Source organism: Adiantum capillus-veneris, chromosome 13 (assembly GCF_014529385.1).
Source record: "Adiantum capillus-veneris isolate H3 chromosome 13, ASM1452938v2, whole genome shotgun sequence".
NCBI lineage: Eukaryota > Viridiplantae > Streptophyta > Polypodiopsida > Polypodiales > Pteridaceae > Adiantum > Adiantum capillus-veneris.
The window spans coordinates 75,015,880-75,041,804 of NC_140943.1; the positions used below are offsets into that span (position 1 = coordinate 75,015,880).

General features: G+C 43.7%; 1 protein-coding gene across 3 annotated transcripts in view; it reads right to left on the reverse strand.

Moving 5' to 3' along the window:
• Nucleotides 1–2,870: 2,870 nt before the first annotated feature.
• Nucleotides 2,871–25,925, reverse strand: part of LOC147444268 (glycosyltransferase BC10-like) — an 88,446-nt gene continuing 65,391 nt past the window's right edge. Inside the window, exons 6-11 of one of the 3 annotated variants that reach the window (XM_086526949.1) lie at nucleotides 13,527–13,607; nucleotides 13,328–13,366; nucleotides 13,148–13,213; nucleotides 11,821–11,967; nucleotides 3,508–3,636; nucleotides 2,871–3,376 (exon numbers count right to left, since the gene is read on the reverse strand). In XM_086526949.1, coding sequence (XP_086383075.1) covers nucleotides 3,362–3,376; nucleotides 3,508–3,636; nucleotides 11,821–11,967; nucleotides 13,148–13,213; nucleotides 13,328–13,366; nucleotides 13,527–13,607 — 477 coding nt within the window. In that variant the 3' untranslated portion in view covers nucleotides 2,871–3,361. The other 2 variants (XM_086526950.1, XM_086526951.1) reach the window with 2 other exon arrangements.

Below are 25,925 nucleotides of genomic sequence, written 5' to 3' on the forward strand. Positions count from 1 at the left end.
ATAGTATAGACTTCTCATATCCATGGTGCAATCATCCAAAAGCTAGCTATTTCAAAAGTAGTTCGCTTTCTTTGCTTCACAATTCATGCCCTTTGTAGCTTCTTGCCAACACTTCACCATTGTTGTGCAGACCTTATCCATATCTTCTTTAATAACAAACATGATGGGTTATGTTCTCTTTTCCTTCTACAACTCTCTCGTTTCATCATAGCCCAATATTGTCACATCATGTGTGTTGCTTCCTGGCGAATCGTGATTGGGTGCTTTGTGTGGCCATGAGGGGGTTGCTGCTGGTGAACAATTTCCCTTCCAAAAAATTGGAATGTGGATGATGGTGTACAATACCCTCTCCAACATGCAAGTGCAAAATGTTTGGAGGTTGCTACCCAATTTTTGGTTCCATAGTCATTGGTTGTGGAAAATTGTGTAGATAATCCCCCTGGTGCACAACCCTTGTTTCTAGATCACTGACACCTCCGCTCATGGACTAGTATCCAATGTGAGGATCATGTGGAGGCTCCCAATGGTGAAAAGTTCCTCTCTTCCCAACCACCTGATGCTTGCGTTTATGGGCTTCCATACATGCTCAAAGTGATGAGGAGACTGTCGTTGGTGCCCAAATTCACGTTGTAACTTCTCCATAACAATGCCCTATTGCATATTCTTCCTAGCAATGCCCTCAATGCCAAGGCTTGAGAGAGAGTTAGAAACTTGCACAACACGCACGCATGCGCACGCGCGCACGCACACACACACACACACATAGCCTAGCTACAGTGCAGTCGATATGAGATGGTGAAAGACAGACAAAGAGTTGTCGAGAGACTAAATCAAGAACCCGTTAAAGAAATTAGAGATTTGTTTTCAATGTTAGTAAGATATTTCATTGTAAGAAGTTCCTTTAAAGTGTGCCAAAACACCATCCACAAGTGCCTCACAAGAAGTGTCAAGGACACTATTTTTTGTACCACCAACCTATGCTTTCACTCAATATATGTAATCTTTACTTGAAAAGATGTTGTCATTACTGTCAAAAGGGCAAGACACTACCAAGAACTCCTTGGTAAGACACCCTTGTGCACAACCATCTTGTGTACGAGCTGTGAAATTCCATCTTTTATGGAATTTTCAGCCAATGACACATAAAGCTACTAGCTCAATGCGAGGGGATTTAATGTGTATGTTAATCGTCAAGTGCGGTGAGGCATCACCCAAAAACATCAATGACAACAATACGAACGAAGTCATCAACAAAAACAAGAAGGAGCATCAATCACAAGCAATGAAGAAAAAGAAAATGAATAGCAATTAAAGAGAAAGACAAAGAGAAAAGGCGACAACTACAAGGAGAACAAGAAGTCGGCATTGACAATAAAGGCATAGTTGAAGATTTGAAAAAGGCGTCATTCACCTTTGGCTTCCGACATTGGAGGAAAGCACTGAAGTTTTTTTGTAGCCTACCACCTTGATGGGATAGGAGACAATTTGTTGAAATATATCCTATTGTAAAATTCTTTACGGTAAGGCACTAGATCCTATACTCTACTTGTTGCAAACTCTCTAGGAGAGGATATTTGACCTTTGTATGGTGCTACACATGATACACAAGGAGAGGTTTGTAGGGGGTGTGACATATTTCTCAACTCCATATGCAACCTTTTCCTAGCCACTTATGCATAAATAGACATCCCAAATGATCCATTTATGTATACATTACCTATAGTGGTTTCTAGGCACCACACATGCATGAGCAAGGAGACCTTGGTTACTGCAGACTACGGTGGTGGATGATGGTTGTGTAGTATAGGCGCTTCTGCACTTGTGCGTGAGCCTAAAGCTTTGATTGAAAAATGTGTTTCTTATATAGAGGACCATAAACATGGGTGATGGTGATGGAAGCTATGAAAATGGAGCTTTCTTGTACGCATGTGTGTGTGACTCAAGTTTGGCAATAAGAGCCTTTTGTTTTACGTATGAAGGGGAGAGCATTTTCTCATGTTCTTTCTAGGTTTTTCTCTTCAACATCATGAGTGTTTGTATATGTGATGGTTGGGAGCAACTATGGAGCTCCATCTTGCATGGATAAGGGTTGTTGAGATGGTGTGATCATCAACTTTTTATCATCATATCTTTCTTAGTATTTTTTTGTTTTTTTCCAAAATTTAGTGGTTTTTGTTTCACCGACTACAATTGCTCATAGCTAGGGCTATGACACTGTAGAGGGAAGCTAGTCCAGTGTAAGCAGATTTTTGTGTGTACAAAGGTGATAAAATTTATAAGTGGAGATTGGATCACATCTCTCTATGAGACTCACTTCTCTTTTTCTCGTCTATCTTGTGAATATGGAGGTTTTATAAAGGCCATCTCCAAATCCTTCACAAAGTCTGAAGATGTATAATATATTATGATATTCACGGGTGATACCATTGCTCATTTTTGGAGGACTTTGGGCCCCCCTACAAATAGTGATGCATTGAGGACCAAAGATCTTTGGGGTTCTTTTGATTGGAGCTCTAGAAATGACAAGAAACACTCTTGCAAGAAACAAGACCCCGCTAACCATTCCCATCAAAGCAAGATATAATTGCCGAGTTCTTTTTTGTCACACGACTGAGTACATATAGTGATGCTGACATAATTTCTTCTTCATTGACTAGATACATACACATCATTGGGGGCCTTGATATTTTAAAGATTTTACCTTGGATGGTATAGCACTCACACATGCAAGATGACCATGTTTGTCCCATAAGAGGGGACTCGGATGCCCACAACACAAATGCATCATAGTGATTATACCACCTTTAGAGGCAGATGCCATGACACTTAGTCACACAGACCTACATCTTCCCATGTGGAAACGCCTCATATGAAAGCATATGCTATTTGTGAATAATATTATTCACAAAAACTTGTCTCTATGCAAATATTATTCACAAAATATCACGATGTCCACGTGCGAAAATGCATGCATACATAGTAGCACACTAATGCACATCATATGTAATAATTACCTACGAAGTTCAATGCTTTAATACACTCATTGATTGTCTTGGATTTGGATTGAACATTGGCCATTGGACTATCAGCTCATTTCCTCTTAAAATGGCTTCCTGATGCTCAATCTGCTCAGATATACTGATAAGGGATGCTCCTCCTTGGACTGGTAAAGGCGACTTGACCCCACAATAAAAGTAGTTTTTCTGATATTGAAGTGCTGTCTGGTTCTTTTATATGGTGCACAAAAACAAATATGGTTACAACTGAGGAAAGAAGAGTTGTGTCCCAGAAAGAAACAAAGAAAGTAGTCCCTTTTTTCCCAGAAATTTGTGTATGACAATCCCAACCAACCAATATCCCATCAATTCCAGATTGTCTGAAAAAACAAAGACAATACACAATAATGTTAAAAAAGAAAACAAGATTATCTTAAGAGATTTATATTGCGACAAGTTGCCAAACAAGATTGCACTAAAGAGATAAGATACATGAGAATCAATTTTTTACCTGATTCAGGAGCTTGAAAGCAGCACCCCTTGTGAACTTCCTTGCAAATAGAAAACAAGATCGAAGAGTTCCATCTTGACTGCACCACTCTGTTCGATACTCGGTCTCATAGTATACAGATGTGATGCCCTGCAGGCCAAGAGGAAATGACTACTTGTTAGGTATAAGACTTTACTGCTATTTGCCAATTGCAGCTAACGGCTTTAATCGCACTTGGATTGCACTACAACATATGCAATCGAACATAAAAGGTGCATTACCAAAATTGCTACCAAGTTTTGTTTACTACACTCAATAGAAACTAAGTGCAGCCTTGCCCAAGTATAAAAAACTGATCAAAAGCAATTTTGAGAGAAACACTAAAACCCATGAGCTTCTGATCTTAGTTGCCAAGTGATTTCCAGTGCCTTTGGTAAGCCCTGCTTTTGAATGTTCTAACGTCGTACTCTTCAGCAATCAACTGGCACCTAATCAAATAATTTAAACCATGTGTAAAGGTTTTGTGTGCAAAGGCCACGGTCAATGCACAGACACATCGAAGCCTATGCGACAAATAGAGAAGACAACTGCAAGACTTGTATATTAATTGTTGCAGACTCAAGCAAATGTGCACTTTTGTTTTTGTTGATGTCTGTATAACTGAGTACTATGGGTCCTTGAGGATGCTTGGGTCAGCCTATCCTCAAGGAACCGAAGAAATCAAAACATATGTACAAGGACTCCAAGCTCAGGGTCGCCTGTAGGAGTCAGAGCATGAACCATGGCAATGGAGAATAATGCGAAGCAATCTGGCCCTGTGACACTGTAAGGAACATAGAAGCGTTGCACGCCGCCCATCATCTCCAGAAAGCAAGGCAGTGCTCCTCCACGCCAGCTGAAGTATCCCACTGACTACAAACGGTGTGAGCTAACTCAATCCAGATACCACTAAGTGTATCGGCCGATGTGGAAGGCCTCATGAGGCTTGAGCACCAATATCTAGCCTTCCAAAACATATACGACTACACTAGCTAAAATTTTTATTTTGTTTTCGGAGTCGGTTAGGGCACGCCCGGCCGCTCCCCTCATACACCAAAAAAGTATACAAGAACGACCAGGACTATGCACCCAGAAACCGAAGGCAGACGCTAAAATATACACGACTACACTAGCTAAAATCAGCTCGCCCCTCAAAAGCATGCATAGTATCTGGCATATTCAATGTGTCCCATGGGCAGCCCATTTGAAACGGATTGGTCTCATCAGTCATTTTGGGCTTTTGAAGACGTTACTATAACATTTTATTTCATTTCATTTCTCTCTCTCTCAATTCGCAGTCATTTACAGAGATTGGGGTTTCCTTTGATACAGGAATAGTCCATTAGTCTTCTCTCTCTCTCTCTCTCTCTCTCTCTCTCTCTCTCTCTCTCTCTAGAGAGGGAGCTCACGCAGGTGGCCAAGGCAAGTGCAGCAGGTCGCGCAGGTGTCTAAGGCGCGCACAGACAACAGTTCGCACCAGGTGCCCTGCAACAGGTCGCGTAGTTGGGCAGCTTGCGTGCAGGCAACAGGTCACGCAGATGGGCGACACGCACTGGCAGCAGGTTGCGTAGGCTGACAGCTCGCAGCAGGGGCACAGAGATTAGGTTTCGCACGCATCTCTCTCTCTCTCTCTCTATATATATATATATATATATATATATATATATATATATATATATATATATATATATATATATATATATATATATATATATATATATATATATATATATATATATATATATATATATATGCAGCATCATTATATACTGTACCTGGGCAACCACCATTACCAGACCCTCTAGAGCCATGTCCAGCCACTAGTACCTTTTTAACCATTGAGATGGTGAAGAACGCCATTGACAGGATGAGGACTAGGAGAGCATATGATCATGATGGTTTGGTGGCAGAGCACTTGATACATGCTAGAGATTTACTGTCAGAGGTTCTTGCGCGGTTGTTTAACCGTGTCATGTGTGAGGGACTACCCGAGTCCTGGAGATTATCTACTATTGTACCTCTTTTCAAGGTAGGGGACCCCACGGTACCAGGGAACTACCGTACTATTATTATAGGGCACACATTGGCACGGTTGTATGCATCCATTCTTGAATAGCAACTGAGTAAATGGGCAGAAAATGAGGGCATACGAGCAACAGGTCAGGCTGGATTCAGGAGGGGTTTCTCCACTTTGGACCATATTCTTACACTCAGAGCCATTATTGAGGAGGGTCGGGCACATGGGAGACGGATGTATTGTTGCTTTGTGGACTTCCGCAAGGCATTTGACACAGTGCCGAGGGCCAGATTGATGCACAGGCTACTGAAGTTGGGAGTACCCACAGAGATCATATGGGGGATCATGGCTTTATACGGCTCAGTGACTGGCCAGGTACGCACTCCTGAGGGGATTTCTGACATTGTTCATTCCACTATTGGAGTGAAACAGGGGTGTCCTTTGTCCCCTACACTTTTTGGTATGTATGTAGATGAGGTCTCTGACTACATTGACAGAGAGGGTGACAGAGGCGCTCAGCTGGCAGGGACATGGATCCCTTTATTATTATATGCTGATGATATTGTGTTAATGTCAGAGTCGCCAGAGGCCATGCAAAGACATTTGGATGCATTGCACAACTTTGCAGAGGATAGTGGACTGTCTGTGAACCTTGGTAAAACCAAGGTTATGGTGTTTAACACCACACCACAGTGGGTCAAGAGATCGGCACCTACACTCGTATATGGCCAGGACACTGTGGAGTACATAGACGAATATACATATCTGGGGGTGGTATTCACGGGACCGAGGTTTACCCTGAGGAGAGCAGCAGAGACTAGACTATCCAGAGCCTATGCGGCAGTAGGAGGGCTAGAGAGGATGTGTTCGCAGGTTCAGTTTCAAGAACCACGAACAAAACTATGGCTCTTTGATACTTTGGTTGCTTCAGCTATGCTTTATGGGGTCCAAGTTTGGGGACCATCTGTGAATCATGACAGTTGGAGGAACATGGAGAGACCCTTGGTATTTATGATATCCCGGATGATTAGAGCCAAGGCCTCTGTACCACATGCGATTATTCGAGCGGAGGTAGCCACCCCTCCTATAGAGATTGAGGCTCTCACCAGATCAGTGTCCTTTATGCACAGTCTATGGGATACACATAGAGGCAGATATACTAGACTGGCTCTTGAGTCCTTTGGACAGTTAGCGATGCAGGGAGATGCATCATGTTGGTATGCACAGATGACCTCATGGTTTCAGAGGCATGGTCTCAGCATGGATAGATTGCCTCCCTTTCAGTATTCCATGGATGCACCCTCCCTGCCAGTCACACGGACGGAGATCACTAGACTCATTTGTCAGGATCTTATACAGTTGGACACCAGGAGGACATGGGTAGAGCCGATACAGGAGTTGGGCACGAAGATGGCTTTCTACAAAGAGCACCTTCTCCAACTTTCAGGGGATGGGTTTGTGACTAGTCCGAACTACATGGACACTCATTTATCTCATGGTCTGCGATGTGCTATTGGTCAGATTCGCACATCCTCACACCAGCTGGAGATTGAGACGGGTAGATTCAGAGGGATACCACCAGAGTCTAGGATATGTCAACTATGCGGTAGAGAGCCAGAGACAGAGCTACACTACATATGCCACTGCACTGTGTATTATGAGATACGAGGGCCCTTCCATTGTTTATTCAGGGAGGGTTTTGGACCCCTAGATAGAGTCATGAGGTATGAGGACCAGAGATGCCTTGGCTTATATCTACTTGAGCTACACCGACATAGAGACAGTATGTTGGGGAGACATGGAGTACAACAGTCGCAGAGACAGATCACAGACTTCTTTGGATCGAGGGAGCCAAGAGACCAACCACCAGCACAGGGTTGTACCCGCATTCATACCAGAGGCACCCTCATTGACAGGGCGATTGAGCTCGGGAGATCGAGACGACCACGACCGAGACACAGGAGCACACTACATCGACGGAGACTCCAGCAGAGGATCAGAGGCATTCTAGCACGACACCCAGATTGTCATTGAGGGCCTATTCTCCATTTTCACATTTCACATTTCACATTTCACACTTCATTTCAGTTTTCATTTTTACTTTCAGTACTTTTTGTACTTGTACTTCAGACATTGTATTAGATTCACCACTTTGTATCTGATGGTCTCATAGGTCATTTTGGCCTTTTGAAGACGTTAATATATCATTTCATTTCATTTCTCTCTCTCTCTCTCTCTCTCTCTCTCTCTCTCTCTCTCTCTCTCTCTCTCTCTCTCTCTCTCTCTCTCTCTCTCGCAGGCCCCTTCTATCGCAACTCTCGTAAGCAGCCCTTTCTATCGTTATAGAAGTCTTCTATCGTTAAAGAAGTTTTCTATAGTGAAAATCTCTCCCTCTAAGGGATGGTTCACACGAACTCACACACACAGATCACACAAGCGTGCGCATACGCAAGCAAGTGGACCCGGGTGAAGCCCACATCTTGTTGAATCTCTTTTCCTCCCGAATAGAGATTTTTTGCGCACCGTCAAAGGCGGCACACAGCAACAGGTCGCCACTCTCTCTTCACAGACCAGGCGATCCACATCGCAAGGATTTGTTCGGGTGCTTGGGGATGGACCAACTAGTCGATGTCGCGGATGACAGCATTTATGAAACCCCTAAATCAAAAGCGACATTTAGGCGGAGGTTTTGAGAGAGCACACTATCGCCAAGTTCTGCGAGAGCAGAGAATCTCTCTAGAGTCAAAGATGACTTAATGTATGAAAGATACAAGTGATGATTAAGGCAGAGCTGAACCTCTTCAGGGGTGACATTGAAAAAGAGATGTATGCAAATGCAGAAACTTACAAAAAAGCTATGTATGCGAATATGAGGAAAGAATTGGACAAAGAGATGCTTAAAAAGCATGACGAGATGTACGCATCATTGAAGGCCGAAATGCAGACGATTGTGAGGGCAGAAGTGAATGTAATGGAATGTATGAGACAGAAAATATTAGAGCATGCACTCGCTATGTTTGAATCCTGGAAATAAAAAACAGAAGAACGCATGAATGAAAAGGATGCTTTGATCGAAGCACTTAAGGGAGGCCTTGCAGCTTGCAAAAATACCCCCGCAAAGGAGGCAGAAAATCAACCCTCAATGATAAAGGAGCTCGAAAGCATTAAGGAGCAGGTGAACTCTACGAGAAGAGGAAAAGCAAAAGACACGAACAACCTCTTCGTGGACGGAGCACCTATTCAAAACACAAGAGAAGGTTGATAAAGCTGAAAGTGGATCGAGGACGCAAAGAAAGGAAAAGATACGATGCATGAAGCCACACCGACATCGACTATCATCAATATGACAATTGAGGAGGAGCAAAAGAGAAAGACTAGAGCCCTTCATGTGCATGTTACAGGTCTCAAAGACATTTAAAAAGTAGAAGAAGTGCAAGAGCTCTTGAAGCGCATGGGTATTTCTGAAACCACACACACAGGTGCTTAGAGAGTTGGCAAGAAGGGAAGTGATGAGAAAGGAGGGCCCAAGGACAGAGCACTCATTATACGTTTCCCTACACTAGAAGCTAGGAAGGAATTCTTGAAGAAGAGACCAACACTCAAGCAAACTGGGATATTTTTGGGTGATGACCTCACTCTAACACAGGTAGCACACATGCAAGAACTGATGCCACAGATTAAGGCGGCAAGGGAGAGCAGGAAAATAGCTTTCAACAAGGGAGGGAGAGTAGTGGTGTTGGAAAAACGCACCGCATGACAATGCGAGACCTATGGGGACCAACCTTAAAATGCAGCATGGAATTGTAACGGATCAATGAAGCTAGATATAGGCGCATTTGAGGATAGCTTTAAGGGAAGAGACATTATTTTTTACTCGGAAACGCATCAAACTCTTGCGGCACATTACCTAGAGTGACGGGATACCATTGGGAGACTACTTGTAGGCAAGAAGCGAGATCAACGCATAGAGGATGGGGATCAGGAGGTGTGGCACTCCTATTTAGGGAGGAGCTGCAACCCCTCATTCATATTGTTCGGAGGGATAAGCAGGCCAGATATATGTGGGTCAGAGTGAGAGCAGAGACAGGGAGGCCACTCTACATTGCAATATGCTATTTTGCCCCCAGCACATCTCATTATGCATCGCCCAAGGGGGAGTCACCCTACATGATATTGGATGAGGACATATGGGAGTTCTCTAGGGATGGAGATGTCATTCTTTTGGGAGATTTCAATGCCAGGACGGGCCAGTCTCAAACAACTTTCTATGATACCTTAGAGGAAATGTTGAGAGAATTGGATGTCAGTGATATGGGACTGGCCAGGTGTTTGCGGGATGAAGAGCACACTGGATATAGGGGATATCTGACAAATTTGGGGACTGCACATGGACTACTCTTGATCATATCCTGACGCTCAGAGCCATTATTGAGGAGGGGAGCTCATGTGGAAGACGGCTCTATTGTTGCTTTGTGGACTTCCGCAAAGCCTTCAATACAGTGCCCATAGCTAGATTGATGCGTAGATTGCAAGAGACGGGGGTTCCAAAAGAGTTGATTGGGGGATCATGGCTCTATACAAGTGAATAGTGGGGCATGTACGCACTCCAGAGGGGATTTCTAATTTGGTTCACTCCACTATTAGGGTGAAACAGGGCTGCCCGCTATCTCCTACACTATTTGGCATGTATGTGGATGAGGTTACTGACTACATTGAGAGGGATGGTGATAGAGGAGCACAGTTGGGAGGGATATGGATCCCACTACTGTTATATGTTGCTGATATTGTGGTGATTTCCCACTCCCCGGAGGGAATGCAGCGTCATTTAGGTGCTTTGTACACATTTGCCCACGATAGTGGATTGTCTATTAACCTGGGAAAAACCGAAGTTATGGTGTTTAACACCACACCACAGTGGGTCGGGAGGTCAGCACCAACTTTTACATATGGCCAGGAGACCGTGGAGTATACAGATGCATACACCTATCTTGGAGTAGTCTTCAGTGGACCGGCATTTTCATTGAGGAGAGCAGCAGAGACTAGATTGACGAGAGCTTATGCAGCCTTGGGAGGTTTCGAGAAGATGTATTCACAGGTTCAGTTTCAGGAACCTCGAAAAAAGCTGTGGCTTTTTGACACTCTAGTGGCTTCAACTATGCTCTATGGGTTCAAATTTGGGGGCCCTCAGTGGACCACCAGGGCAGATCTGGTAGCATTGATGGATGGAGATGTATGGAGAGGCCTCTAGTCTCTATGATCTCTCGGATGATTCGGGCCAAGGCCTCAGTGCCACACGAGATTATTCGCGCTGAGCTAGCTGCCCTTCCTCTCGTAGTTGAGGACCTTGCTAAATTAGTCTCCTTCATTCATAATTCATGGGACCTTCCTAGAGACAGATATGCTCGGCTAGCACTTGAGTCATCCCGACAGCTAGCGCTACAAGGGGACACAGCATGTTGGTATGGGCAGATACGAGGCCGCTTTCATTGTCTATTCAAAGAGGGCTTTGGACTGTTAGCTAGAGTCGTGAGATATCAGGATCAGAAATGCCTCAGGTTGTTTTTGCTAGAGCTGCGCAAACACAGGGAAAGTCCCTTGAGGAGACCAGGTAGTGGGAGACATTCACAGAGGGAGATCACCGACTTCTTTAGAGCACGGACTCAGCAGCCGAATGAGCATGCTTTGCAGCAGACTTCAGAGCCCACTTCTACCAGAGGTATATTAGTGGCCAGAGCCACTGAGCTTGGGAGAGCTAGACACCCACATCTACGAGGGCGACCACGACATCGACGGAGGCTCCACTAGCGAATCAGGACTATTCTAGCACGACATGGGAGATGCCCAGTACGATTATTTACAGAAGCGGACATTGACAAAGCTCTTCAACGACCGATGCAATACTTTCTCGGACAATGCCCAATGCCGAGCATCCTCGGGCATGGATGATGATGATTTTCAGGCTGACGATTTGAGTCTTTTAGTTTTAGTCTATCACTTTACTTCATTTTATTTTTGTACCCAGACATTGGATTAGATCCACAAGGATTGTATCAGTTTGGTCTCACAGGCCATTTTGGCCTTTTGAAGACGTTTAATATAATATTTCATCTCTCTCATCTCTCTCTCTCTCTCTCTCTCAATTCGAAGTCATTTACAGAGATTGGGGTTTCCTTTGATCCAGGAATAGTCCATTAGTCAACCGATTAGAGTATACAGAGATGAAAGAAAAAGTGACAAAGATATGACCATGAAGAAAAGAAGGATTGTGAAGTGCATACCTTGATTCCACTTAGTAGCTCTCGGTTCATATCTGTAGAGCTAAATGTAACAGGATGCCATCCTTTTCTTACACGGTCCTTGCCTGTTTGATTCCAAAGAGTGTATGTGAGGGTCCTGCGCTCTATCCCACTTTCAAGTCCTTTCATCTGGTCTTTTCAGCAAGAGACATCAACCCAAGCTTTATGTCAGGTGAAGAAGTTGATTCTAGATATGTGCATGTATAAACATATACGCCTGGATGTAGATCTCAGACCCACCTTTAGAGGAAAGTGCAAGTTACAAACTCATAGGAATATCCAGGCGTATAAACATATACACCTTTATATGTTTATCCAGGCGTATAAACATATACGCCTGGATGTAGATCTCAGACCCACCTTTAGAGGAAAGTGCAAGTTACAAACTCATAGGAATCATCAACAAGGCTAAAGAGTAATCCACAAGACAATAACTCAGCCCCATTATGCAATGGTCGTCATATAAAAAGCAATATGAATATCAGATGCATCCTGCTTCATATTGCGCCTTTCCCACTAACATCGCCACAGAATATAGCTATGAGCTCTGTCACTTAAAGCATTGAGTAAATTTTATATCATTCCAACTAACTTCATCCGTGGCTGTTGAAACAGCCATCTTGCTTAACTACCAGTGAAAAGTATTGACCGATGCTTGTTATGATGCATCATATGTTGTGCTCCTTTCCCAAAAATATGACCCTATGCATCGCCATGCCCAGAATCACTTGTACGAGTGATACCATATCTAAACTAATATCCCAGTAACATTAATGCTTTGTTAGTGTAATTTGTGTTCGAATTTCAAATCTTGGAGAATGGGAAAAAATCAGAATTCTGCTTATGCTCGTGGTTTGGCAAGGTAATGTTGCATTGGTTCCAACCCCTCGAAATGTTAATAAGGGTTTACAGAAATATTCTAACAATTACGACCCACAAACTATTCTCACGAAGATCACACTAGCTTGGAGAGAAGCAAAATGGCTAATTATGTAGCAAACAATCATTTTCGACATAGCTCCCTTACACTACCTGACTAACTGCAGCCTAATCTATGCGAAACTGATTCTGGCTTAACTAAGTGGCTAAAGCCTCACACTACATCCCCCATCATTGTGCCGAGAACTCTTATGTCTCCGAGACTTGAGTTCTAGAGGCAACATTTACTAATTGCTATCCTTTGATTTTTAGTATCGTAGAAGGTGGTAATCAATTCACTTTAGAAAGAAATAAGGCTGTCGGTGATAGACATTGCTTAACGACACTAATCGAACCAAAACACCAAACAGGAGAAAGGGATGATACTTACTGCAAGCAATGTCTGAACATAATGCTCATCCGGTATGCAATTGTGCTGTTTTGATGGATCACCAGTCTGGAGTGTCAGAAAGAAGATTGAATAAATGCCAGACAGGTGTCGCAAAAACATATTTAAGAATGTTAAACGCAACCAAAATTTGAATTCACATTGGATAAGTGAACTACTTACCAAGTGTTTTTGCCTCCAGAATTCTGGTGACAGACGTCTCTGCATAATCAGGAGAACAAATTTCAGCACCCAACTCCAAAATAAAAGATAGAATAATTCATTTCAACTGCATAAATAACCAATCACTCTACTGTGTGGACCTCATGCACAGAACAACTGAAATTTCTCTATGAGCTGCCATAGCTTTAACATGGCTTACTCTGCAAAGCTTTTGGAACAATGGAAAGACATCAGTATCAGACGCAACAATTACTGCATGATCCCGCCTTAGTGCAAACCACTGGATAAATAGAAAAAAGTTGTTAGAGAAACCAAATCCCATACGCATTACAAATTTCAAGAACCCTCATACAAAAAACTTTGGAATTTTGTTTGCACCAGAACAGCCACACTAATGTTTGTGGCCACCTGCAATTTGTGTGTGCACGAGCGTGTCCATACGTCATGCACACACACATGCACATGCATATGTAAACTCCATTTGATACGCTCAACATGTGCTACCATCTTTTGTGAAGCCCATCTTGTCCGGCACTAAGGCTTTGTGTGTGATTTACTGTGGCTGCATTGCAGCAATGCCTTTGATGGAAGCCCCCCAGGTGAGATGGTCTCTTATTTGGGCAATTTTGGCATTCTGTTAAGCAACGTTTGCTGATAAGTATTGTGTAAGTATTTTACACCATAAAGGTTCATTACATCTTCCAATCAAGATTGCAGGAGGCAAATTATGAGCCTATCATACACAAAATACTGATAAGTTGGCTGGACTATGCAAACTGAGCAAGATGTTTTGAATATCCAAGGGGATATTGAGAAAGCATTGGATGAAATGCATTAAAAGTTATTCTCAAAAAATGAATTTTATGAGATTTATAATATATATGTCCTTGCTTTATGAGCACAGCCAATCCTATAGCAGTCAGTACTAATGTCCTTGGAGTCCTTTGCTCTATGTCATAGCTACATATGTGTAGCTCATGCCCTTTTTGGCCCATTGAAAACTTTGGGCTTTATTGCATGGATTGGTTCTACCATTATGTCAGCATTTTATGGGACAGGCTTACGTCCATGGAAACATAATTTGGCCTTGTAATCAGCAATCTGAACGTGCAACAATGAATTTTTCCGTGGAATTAACTGGCTTGGCTGCAGGATCGAAGGTCAACCTTCAGATATGTGAACACTTGCCTCTACATGCAAAAGATTATGAGCAGGTAAAATAATTCCATCAAATAATAGATTCAGACATCTGGTGTACCCTTACCCTTGGTCCATCTAGTGTGACACATTTAGAAGATGGAGCCCCTTTATGATCTATCTTTTCTGATGCTGGTGAATCTCAGGTGCTGTCAGTAGATGTACTCGTACTCGGGCATGTGACGATTAAGAAATGAGTAATCCTCCTATGCCTGATGGGCCTGGCTGATGAGGTCTCCTCTCTCGCAAATGGCTCTCCCACATCTCTTGGTTTGAAGGACCCCAAACATCTGGCCCTCAAACTATGTGTGTAATAGTGGCCCCAAACCCTGGTATATGATCATAGGCCATCAATCTGGAGATGTAATGCTCCTCTGTCTCCAGCTCCCTCTCACAGAACTTGCAGATCTGATTCTCTGTCTCAGTACCCTCTCATTTGACTCTCTATGCTCAGCTGATGTGTTGAGACAAGTCTCGAGCTAGAAGAGTACAAGAGGAGACGCACGAGAGCTTGAAACTTGATCACAACTTTAATCTTGATTACAAGACTTAATACTTGAGAGCTTGATTACAAAACTCGCATTACACTGCTAGAGTACAAGAACAAGACTCGAACACGAGACAAGAACTCGAAGAGGGCTTACCTCGCAGAAGCCTCACAACTGGTGTTTGCAAGACTAAGGGGCTTGTAGCCCAAGACCTCTATTTATACTAAAGCCTAAGAACCTTCTAGGTTCTTCCTTCTAGAACCTTCTAGCTCTTCTAGAACCTTCTAGGTTCTTCCTCAAGCTTCTAGAACTTTCTAGCTACTTCTAGAATCTTCTTGATACTTCTAGAACCTTCTAAAATCTACTCGATGCTTCTAGAACCTTCTAGATTCTTCTAGGACTTTCAAGAACTCTTCTAAGAGCTCACATCCGTGACAATACCCCCTCCTCTAGTGACGAGTTCCACGAGGAGCGGTTGTCCCTTTTGATGTAGGGGCAAGCTTCGATGGATATTGTTGATGAAACTCACGAACTTTGGCTGCTGCGCAATGGAGGTTAGATGCGGGCTCCCATGTTCATTCGCTTCCATCATAACCTTTCCAATGTACAAGGTACTAAAGTCTTTCATGAGAGATTTTGGAGTCAAGGATTTGCTATTTCATATTCTTTACGACCATTGATCTCTATGGGCGGTGGTGGTTGCGATTATCTCACAGGAATCTAGCACTGATAACAAGGCTCCAAAAAAGTGAAACATGGAAGACTGGATGGATCTTCATAAAATGTGGTAACTAGAGACAATATGTGACTGGATTCACTTGGCCAAATTATCTTGAATAGTCTTAGATAGTCCAGCTTTTGGGAAGGGCGAAATGAACGTAGATCGTGGTGGAGAAGCCACACTCGATCCCCAATCTCGTATGATGGATGTTGCATTTAGTGTTCATCTGCGCTATTTTTGTACCTCTGTTGAGATTTTCTAATATTCATTGTCAATTCTTTATGAATGCTCTGTACATGTATGGCTAAATTTGTGGCAGTCGGATTTTTCATTCGATGATTCATGTGGACATCCATCCTTGGGTGCTGACCATAACTGGAAAGGATGGGGTATGTCGAGTAGAAGAAATATGAATAGTGTTGTTGTAGACAAACTCAGCCAGGGCTAGCGATTCTACCCAATTGTCTTGGTGGTAGTTGATTGTGCATGGATGATTGGTTGAAGAGAGGTTAATCTTTACTCTTAGAAGCTTGAACAGTCCTCTCCAAATATTGATATGCATTGTGGCCCTCAATCTGAGACAATGTCATTCTCGAAGCCCATGATAGCAATAGATATTATTGAGCAAGACCTTTGCCGTTCCTTCTTCAGTGATTGATTTGGTTGCTAGGATGAAATGTGCCATCTTTGTCAGCCTATCAATAACCACCAAAATTGAATCATAGCCCTTAGAGGAGGGTAGATCTGTAATGAAATCCATGGAAATAGATGACCATGATTTACTAGGGATGGACAAGGGCTGAAGTAATCCATGTGGTGATGTCACAAAATGATGACGTGGCAAGCCCACCCAGACAAGCAGTAATGGAAACTGACAAAATTATCAGTTTTAAATTGTTCCAACTTGTGGGGTCCCGTCTGATGGGGCCCAAGGGACAGAAGGATTTAAAAATAAAGCAAAAACCAATTCTAGCACTGATTGTTGCTGTGGCAAGCCGTACGGACACTCGCAAAGTGCATTGATTGCTGATGTGGCAGGTTGTACGGTGTCACCAGGATGTGTATTTTTCTTGTTGCCTTCCGTAAATAAGTATTAGATATATTTATTTTATTTTTACTTGTTTGTCCCGGAACCCTTGAAAAGGTGCAAGTGGACATTGCATGGCCAGTGTGAAACGGCTGCAGCCAAATGGGTTTCTCACATCGGGGATCTAGGTCGGTCAGATAGGGACTGCCCGGGCCAGTTAGCACTGAATTCTGATGAGTATGGAAGCTCGTGTGCGCCAAACTGGAATTTGGGCCACTTGTCAAGTCACTGAAACTTTATAAGTTGAAAGGGGCCAGTAAATTAACCCACATTGTAGATGTTGGTCAAATGGTAGTCTTCAATGATGGTCAGGAGACCGATAGGGACGCCATGGAAGCATCTCCTAAAATTTAGGGAACTGCTATTTTTGACCGGAAAATGTGTTCGCGTCATTAGCTCTGGAATGACAAGGGGAACATTTTATTGCTCTGCTGCCAAGTCAACTGACGCACCAGTTGAGATATTTTTAGCAGGGAAAGCCCAAACTCGGAAACTGGGCGACGTGTCAGCCTGTGAGCGATTCTGCCACTCTGGGAGGCAAAAACGAGCTGCATATCAACAAAGGGGGCGCCATTTTCAGCCTTAGGTGGATTGTAGCAGGTACAGAAGCTATGGAATGCTTACCTTGCGCTCTATGCATAGTATGGTGATGGGAGTGATGCCCCGCACGCTACATACTGCTCTCTTTCTCCCCTACGTACAGTATGTTATGCCCCACTAGTGGGCTTCTCATTTGACCTATGTACAGCGGTGGGGAAATATGCTTTCATGCCGCCGAGGCAAGAGCCTCTTTGCACAGGAACCGGTGTAGCTAGCTGCTGCACCAAAGCAGATCCACGAGAGGGTGATAACCTCTCGATTGCGCAGTAAATTCAGCACTGTCTACTTGCTGTTTTTACTCTGTTTTGAGACTGTTTTGTGCCCAGAATGTTTCCAGAATCAAGGGGCACCAAGCCCAAGGTGCAGGGAACAGTGTAGGGACCGTCGTGTGCCCAAATCAGATAAAAAACAGGACTGAACCAGAAATTACAGCGACCTGAAATTTACTGTTTTGTGCTCCCGACTGAGGGATAACGCCAGTGGGATAGAGTCCTAAGCTTGGAAACTGATTCGGATTAATTTCGGTACCGTTATGTTGCCGAAATTTTGCCGAATCTGGAGCGTACTAGCTGGATGCACGTGTTATCTTCCAGGGACTCTCTTTTTGTAATTCTCTCTCTCTAAATTAAAGAAATACCGAAAGGGGCGCCAGTCTTTGGGGCCTACAGGGTGTCGGTCTCGTGTGCGCAGCGACATTCTAGTCGCTGGACGCAACTGTGTTCTCTTCCCTTCTCAGTTCTCTGTGTAAAGTTAACAGGTAATTGAAATAGTACCGCCCTCTATGTTGTACAGGCCGGTTATATGGTTCCATCGACGGGATAGTCACTTTTTCTTCAAAAAGGGCAGCGTGGATTGTTGTGGGTGAAAGCAACACAGAGCTTGTCGATATGGCAGAGAAGAGAGACCAAGTACCTGAAGAGGGATCTTCCTCACATGGCACAGAGAAAATTCCTTCAACTCTTCAAGAAGAGGACAGGTTGTTTAGAACTCAACTGCGTTGTTGCATGGACATGTTTCAGCAGTTGGCTAACAACCCAAGGATGCAGGAATTCTTACAGGCTCCGACACAGGGTTTTCAGCCTCCTACACAGGGCATGACTGAGCCGTTGCAGGAAAAGGAGATTTCCAATGCGCAGAGGACTCATGATGCTCGAGGGAAAGCCCATGTGGTTGAGCAACTAGCGGTGTCCAATGATCCAAAGCAACTTGCTTTAGCTGGACAGGAACCGTTTGTGAATGGTCAAGGGAGCAATGAACACGCTATGCATCAAACCCTTCCATTACCTAATACTTATCCTGGTTATTTTGGAGGTGGTTTAGTGTTTCAAGCTATGGCTGGACCTTCCACAGTTTATATGCCAGGCAATGTGTTTGGGACAATGCAAACAGGCATGGGTAACCCTATGTACGCGAACATGGGTGTCCAACCAGGTGTTCAGGGTGCCTATGGCCAGTTTCGAGTGCCTGGAACACAATTTGGTATGGCTGGTTTTTCGCAGCCATACGTACAAAATGCAGATATGACAGGGAAAACAGTTGATGCGAGTGCTGGAATGAACACTCATGGAGCACCACTGTTACAGGCACCTGTTTATGATAATGTGGCTCCTTTGAGTCAGCCTAAGGATTACAAGGAAGGTGGGCAGGGAGTGAAGTTTGAAACTTTCAGAGGAACTGAGGACCAATTAAAGGCTTTGACCTTCATACAGCAGTTCGATGCAGCTTATGCTGGAGGCAACTTCACGGAATCTTCAAAGATACGCAAGGCTGCCACTTTCTTGAAAGGGAATGCACTTCAATGGTGGACCGCATTGTTGAACAGAGGTCAAGCCCCAACAACGTGGGTCCAATTCAAACAACTTTTTGCGCCTGCATGGTTGACAAACACTTTTGAAGTGGATGTGATGACGGAATGGCACGAGTTGAATGCTAAACAGTGTGCGAATCTGGAAGAGTACAATAAACGATTTTGGGCCGCACTGTTGCTAGTCACCTCTTACAGGTTTGTGCCTTTGTCAGAACAAATTGAGAAGTACTGTTGCGGATTGCCCAAGAAAATCAGGGACTACTGCACAAAGACTACTGTCATGAATATGTTTCAATTGATAGAGAATGCAAGAGTGGCCAACAATCTGTCGAAGGGAGATTCCGATGGATTTAATAGCCACAAGAAAGGGGCCCAGGGCAAACAGTTTTCAGCCAAGGGCAATGTTGCAGCAAAGCCTTCTGAGTCTCCTGCAAAGAAGCCCTCCACTGAAGAAGCTGATACGTCCAAGAAGCAATCTAAATCTTCTTCGGAACGAGGACAAGGACAAAAAAGGCATTTTTCTGGCAAAACTTTTCAAGAAAGGAAAGCTCTTAGGGAGGCCAAGAAATGCTACATTTGTGAACAGGAAGGACACTTTGCAAATGAGTGCCCACAGAAGAAGTCACAGGATAAGGATGACAAGTCAGACCATAAAGGGAAGAAGCCAAAGCCGAGTGCAAGACTTGTTCCAGATTTGGTTGGAGATCAGCCAAACACAGATGCCACGGAGCTGTGCAGAGCTTGGGGCAAAGTTAGAGACCAGACAGTGCTGGTTTTCTTTGATCCAGGAGCCCGTGCAAATTTCATATCACCAGAATTGGCATCAAAGTTGGGCATTCGTGCAGAGGAGATGGGTATGACAGGCGAAGCAGGTTTGGCATGCCCAGGACATTTAGAGCCTGTTACTCCCATTCTGGGAAAGCTTCGTCTGCACATTCAGAGCTATGTGGATGCGGAAGAATTTCATATTATGCCGCTTGAGGGCTGTGATGTGTTATTGGGTATCCCATGGTGTTACAGGTTGCATGCTATGGTGGATACTTACAACAAAAAGATTACCCTTGTACATAGAGGAAAGACTCATGTCCTTGATGTAAAGCTTAAAGGCGAGTCTGTTCCAGTTGTTTCTGCTTCTGCTATTTCATCTGTAATAAAGAATCATCTTTCTGTGTACTTGATCTTTGCAAAAGAAGTACCTCAAGTTGTATCTAATTTGTCTACCTTAGATAAAGACAGGTCAACTTTTTTGAGTGGTTTCAGTGATTGTTTTTCGGACTCTTTGCCAGGGGAGTTACCTCCTGAGAGACCTAAGGATCATACTATAGATCTTGTGCCAGGTTCTAGTCCACCGAATAGACCACCATACAGGGTTAGTGCAGCCCAGTAGAAAGAGATTATGGGTTAGGTCAACGAGCTTTTAGAGAAGGGGCTGATTCAGCCCAGTTCATCCCCTTTTTGTTCGCCTGTACTCTTAGTGCAGAAGAAGGATGGTTCATGGCGCATGTGCATTGACTATCGCGCCTTGAATAAGAATACCATCAAGAACAGGTTCCCCATACCGAGGATAGATGACATTCTTGATCGGCTTGAGGGAGCGTCATTGTTTACAAGAATAGACCTAAAGAGTGGGTATCATCAGATACGCATTAGACCAGAAGATGTCCATAAGACTGCATTCAGGACAACATTTGGTCTCTATGAGTTTCTTGTCATGCCATTTGGTCTCACAAATGCTCCTGCCACATTTAATAGAATGATGGACAGAATTTTTAGACCACATAGAAACTTCGTGGGTACCTTCTTTGATGACATGATTGTCTACTCAAAGTCTGAAGAGGAGCATAGGGATCACTTGACTGCAGTTTTCAATGAGCTACGCAAGAATAGGCTACTCATTAATGCGAAGAAAAGTGAGTTCTTTTTGCAAGAGATTCACTTCCTTGGGCACATTGTTTCAAAGGATGGGGTACGCATGGATCCTGCTAAAGTGGAAGCAATTAGGTCATGGCCAGACTTGAAGTCCGTACATGACATTCGAAGCTTTCTAGGCTTATGTTCCTATTACAGGAGGTTCATCCGAAATTTTGTTGAGATTGCTTCTCCACTCCATGCACTGCAAGGAAAAGGAGTTACTTTCAAGTGGACAGCCAAGGAAATTTTAGCGTTCAAACACTTGAAAGAGAAGCTGACTTCAGATCCGGTAATTATTTTGCCAGATCTTTCTAAACCTTTTGTGGTTCAATGTGATGCGTGTGGCCATAGTCTTGGTGCAGTTCTAATGCAGAATGGTCGAGTAGTCGCATATGAGAGCAGAATTCTTTTGAAGACTGAAAGAAAATTGCAAGTCTATGAGAAAGAATTGCTGGCACTAATTCATGCTCTCACTAGTTGGAAACACTATCTGCTAGGGGCTGATTTTGTTGTCCAAACGGATCATCAAACCTTGCGATATTTTCTCACACAGACGAAGTTGTCTGAGAAGCACATGCGATGGGCAAACATCTTGTCAATGTTCCATTTTCAGATTGTGCATGTGCAAGGGAAAAAGAATGTGGTGGCTGATGCGTTGTCACGAAAGCCCCAAATTTCAGCAGTGTCAATTCCGTACCATTGTGAACTAGACGAAATGAAGACACAATATGCTGAAGATTCATATTTTGCAAGGATCTATGACCAACTTGTTGATGGGCAACATCATGAGCACTATATGCTTAAGAATGACTTTCTCATGATGCATGGAAAGTTATGCGTTACTAAACAGTTACGGCCAAAGATTTTGATGGAAAGTCATGCTCCACCTTATGCTGGGCATCGTGGAATTGATGCGACAGTGAAAGGGGTTGAGGCATTCTTCTATTGGCCAGCTTTGCGTCAAGATGTTGACACATTTGTAAGATCATGCTTAGTATGCCAAAAAGTCAAATTTGACAGACAAAAGCAACCGGGATTGTTGCAGCCATTGCCGATCCCTGATAGGCCATGGGAAAGTATAGCAATGGACTTTATCTTTGATCTTCCAAGGACGCAAACAGGAAATGATGGGATTTGGACTATCATTTGTAGGTTCAGTAAGCACGCCCATTTCATTCCTGTTAGGAAGAAGATAAAGCCAGAACACATGGTCAAGATATTCATGAGCAATATCTTTAAATATCATGGGATGCCTCAGTCAATTGTCAGTGACAGGGATCCACGTATGACGAGTCTTTTCTGGAAGGCATTGTTTGAGAACATGGACACTACGCTCAAGTTCTCTTCTTCGTTTCATCTGCAAACTGATGGACAGTCAGAAGAGGCAAATTCTACTCTCTTGGACCTGCTCAAATGTTATGTCTCAAAGCACAAGGCAACTTGGGAACACCATCTCCCATTGGTTGAATATGCTTACAATAACACTGTGCATACGTCAACAGGTAAGGCACCATTTGAGATAGTGGAAGGAGGAAAGAAAGTCCCGCCCATTTTGCAGACTAAGGACAAGATATTTGAGGCAGACAAGTATGTGCAAGATATGGATGAAACATACAGGAAGATAAAGATTGCTCTTGAGAAGACTCAGGCTAAGCAAAAGAAAGCTGCTGATCGTCACCGTCGTGAACTTGTATTTTCACTTGGTGATTGGGTACTTTTGTGCTTTGAAAAGGCCAGGTTAAGGAAAAGGAAAGGCAAGGAACGCTTGTTTCCTAAGCTCAGTATGCGATATTGTGGTCCTTTCCAGATTTCAGAAAAGATCATCGATGTAGCTTACAGGTTAAAGCTACCAGAAGGCTGGAAAATACATAATGCTTTTCATGTCAGCCTTCTAAGGCCCTTTGTTGGTGATGTGCCAGAGAATATACTTGATGAGGAACAACCCGAAGTGGAAGAATTGGATGAAATCCTTGTTCCTGAACAGATATTGGCACATAAAGAAAGAAAGGTTAGAGGAAAAGTTGCAAGACGCTATTTGGTGAAGTTCAAAAACTACCCATCGTTAGATGCCAAATGGATGGAAGACTTTGAATTGGTTGATTCACCTCAGCTATTGCAATTGTATCTTGAAGCCTTTCAGATGGAACCCACAGTGACTTAATGCAACCTTTTTGGAGCAAGGCAAGAGCATGGTTCATGATGCTCAAGAGAGTAGTTAAGCAATTGTATCTACTCTTTCCATACAGAATTTAGCTAGAGAAGTTTGTGCTCAAGAGTACACTAGAAGACTTCTATGCTTGATATATGTGTCGTAGCCAGGTTGGTGGGATTGTTTAATCGTCCAACGCTACATTTCCGGAAGCATGTATATCTTGGATTCCCATCATAGAATATATGTGATATCAGGAGATATCCGGATGTATTATTGGCATGCAAGCGAGGTCGCTTGCAGTATTTCAAGTGTGGGGTGTGTCACCAGGAGGTGTATTTTTCCTGTTGCCTTCCGTAAATAAGTATTAGATATATTTATTTTATTTTTACTTGTTTGTCCCGGAACCCTTGAAAAGGTGCAAGTGGACATTGCATGGCCAGTGTGAAACGGCTGCAGCCAAATGGGTTTCTCACATCGGGGATCTAGGTCGGTCAGACAGGGACTGCCCGAGCCAGTTAGCACTGAATTCTGATGAGTATGGAAGCTCTTGTGCGCCAAACTGGAATTTGGGCCACTCGTCAAGTCACTGAAACTTTATAAGTTGAAAGGGGCCAGTAAATTAACCCACATTGTAGATGTTGGTCAAATGGTAGTCTTCAATGATGGTCAGGAGACCGATAGGGACGCCATGGAAGCATCTCCTAAAATTTAGGGAACTGCTATTTTTGACCGGAAAATGTGTTCGCGTCATTAGCTCTGGAATGACAAGGGGAACATTTTATTGCTCTGCTGCCAAGTCAACTGACGCACCAGTTGAGATATTTTTAGCAGGGAAAGCCCAAACTCGGAAACTGGGCGACGTGTCAACCTGTGAGCGATTCTGCCACTCTGGGAGGCAAAAACGAGCTGCATATCAACAAAGGGGGCGCCATTTTCAGCCTCAGGTGGATTGTAGCAGGTACAGAAGCTATGGAATGCTTACCTTGCGCTCTATGCATAGTATGGTGATGGGAGTGATGCCCCGCACGCTACATACTGCTCTCTTTCTCCCCTACGTACAGTATGTTATGCCCCACTAGTGGGCTTCTCATTTGACCTATGTACAGCTGTGGGGAAATATGCTTTCATGCCGAGGCAAGAGCCTCTTTGCACAGGAACCGGTGTAGCTAGCTGCTGCACCAAAGCAGGTCCACGAGAGGGTGATAACCTCTCGATTGCGCAGTAAATTCAGCATTGTCTACTTGCTGTTTTTACTCTGTTTTGAGACTGTTTTGTGCCCGGAATGTTTCCAGAATCAAGGGGCACCAAGCCCAAGGTGCACGGAACAGTGTAGGGACCGTCGTGTGCCCAAATCAGATAAAAAACAGGACTGAACCAAAAATTACAGCGACCTGAAATTTACTGTTTTGTGCTCCCGACTGAGGGATAACGCCAGTGGGATAGAGTCCTAAGCTTGGAAACTGATTCGGATTAATTTCGGTACCATTATGTTGCCGAAATTTTGCCGAATCTGGAGCGTACTAGCTGGATGCAGGTGTTATCTTCCAGGGACTCTCTCTTTGTAATTCTCTCTCTCTAAATTAAAGAAATACCGAAAGGGGCGCCAGTCTTTGGGGCCTACAGGGTGTCGGTCTCGTGTGTGCAGCGACATTCTAGTCGCTGGACGCAACTGTGTTCTCTTCCCTTCTCAGTGCTCTGTGTAAAGTTAACAGGTAATTGAAATAGTACCGCCCTCTACGTTGTACACGCCGGTTATATACGGACGCCCGCGATTTACGACAGGTTTTTTGCTGGTCACTTTCAATGCTAGTTTGAAAGATCAGTTGCTTTTGGAACTTGTAGCTTTTCATGTAATTGCGTTTGGAAGGCTCTGAGAGCCTATATAAGAATTGCCAGGGTCTCCCTCCCTCAGATTGGCTTGGTAGCACTGAGCAAAGAGAGGACTTTCAGACATTGTACATTGCCAAGATTAATATTAATACCGAAAGGGGCGCCAGACTCTAGGGCCAATCTCTCTAGGCATGGAACTCTCTCTCTCTCTCTCTCTCTCTCTCTCTCTCTCTCTCTCTCTCTCTCTCTCTCTCTCTCTCTCTCTCTCTCTCTCTCTCAGAATTCAGTGATTTGAAGTTTCTGTTTGTGTGTTCACCCAAGCATATTGTACGCGTCCTGAGCATGGGCCATCATACGTTGAATGCTTGTAACCTTTCGCTTTAGGCAATAACCTCTGCTATTGATTTCTGGCTTTGAGTGTCCAAGCCTGTTACAGTGGTATCAGAGCTCAGAAAGATTCTTCTTCTACAGAGGATCCGATTCTTTTTGCAGCACGCAGGTCTTTGTGCAAGAATCTTCCTGTCCTAACCCTGGACTTATTAGCCACCTTCCGTCCATCGTGCATCGGGCACGCTCCCGTCTTCATCGCTCTGTCGTAAAGGGCGTAATCCATAAAGAACCCTAGATTCCACACCGGTTCTCGTGGAAAATCTGACAGAGATAACACCTCTCAGTGGGAAGGCAAAGAAAAGTTGAAAATGGGCGTGGGAGCTGAAGAAAAGAATGAAGAAATGGGCAAATTTTCGGCAAGAAAGTTAGCCCATGAGGAGTACAAACGTTGACTCCAAGTTGACGTGTGTAAAAA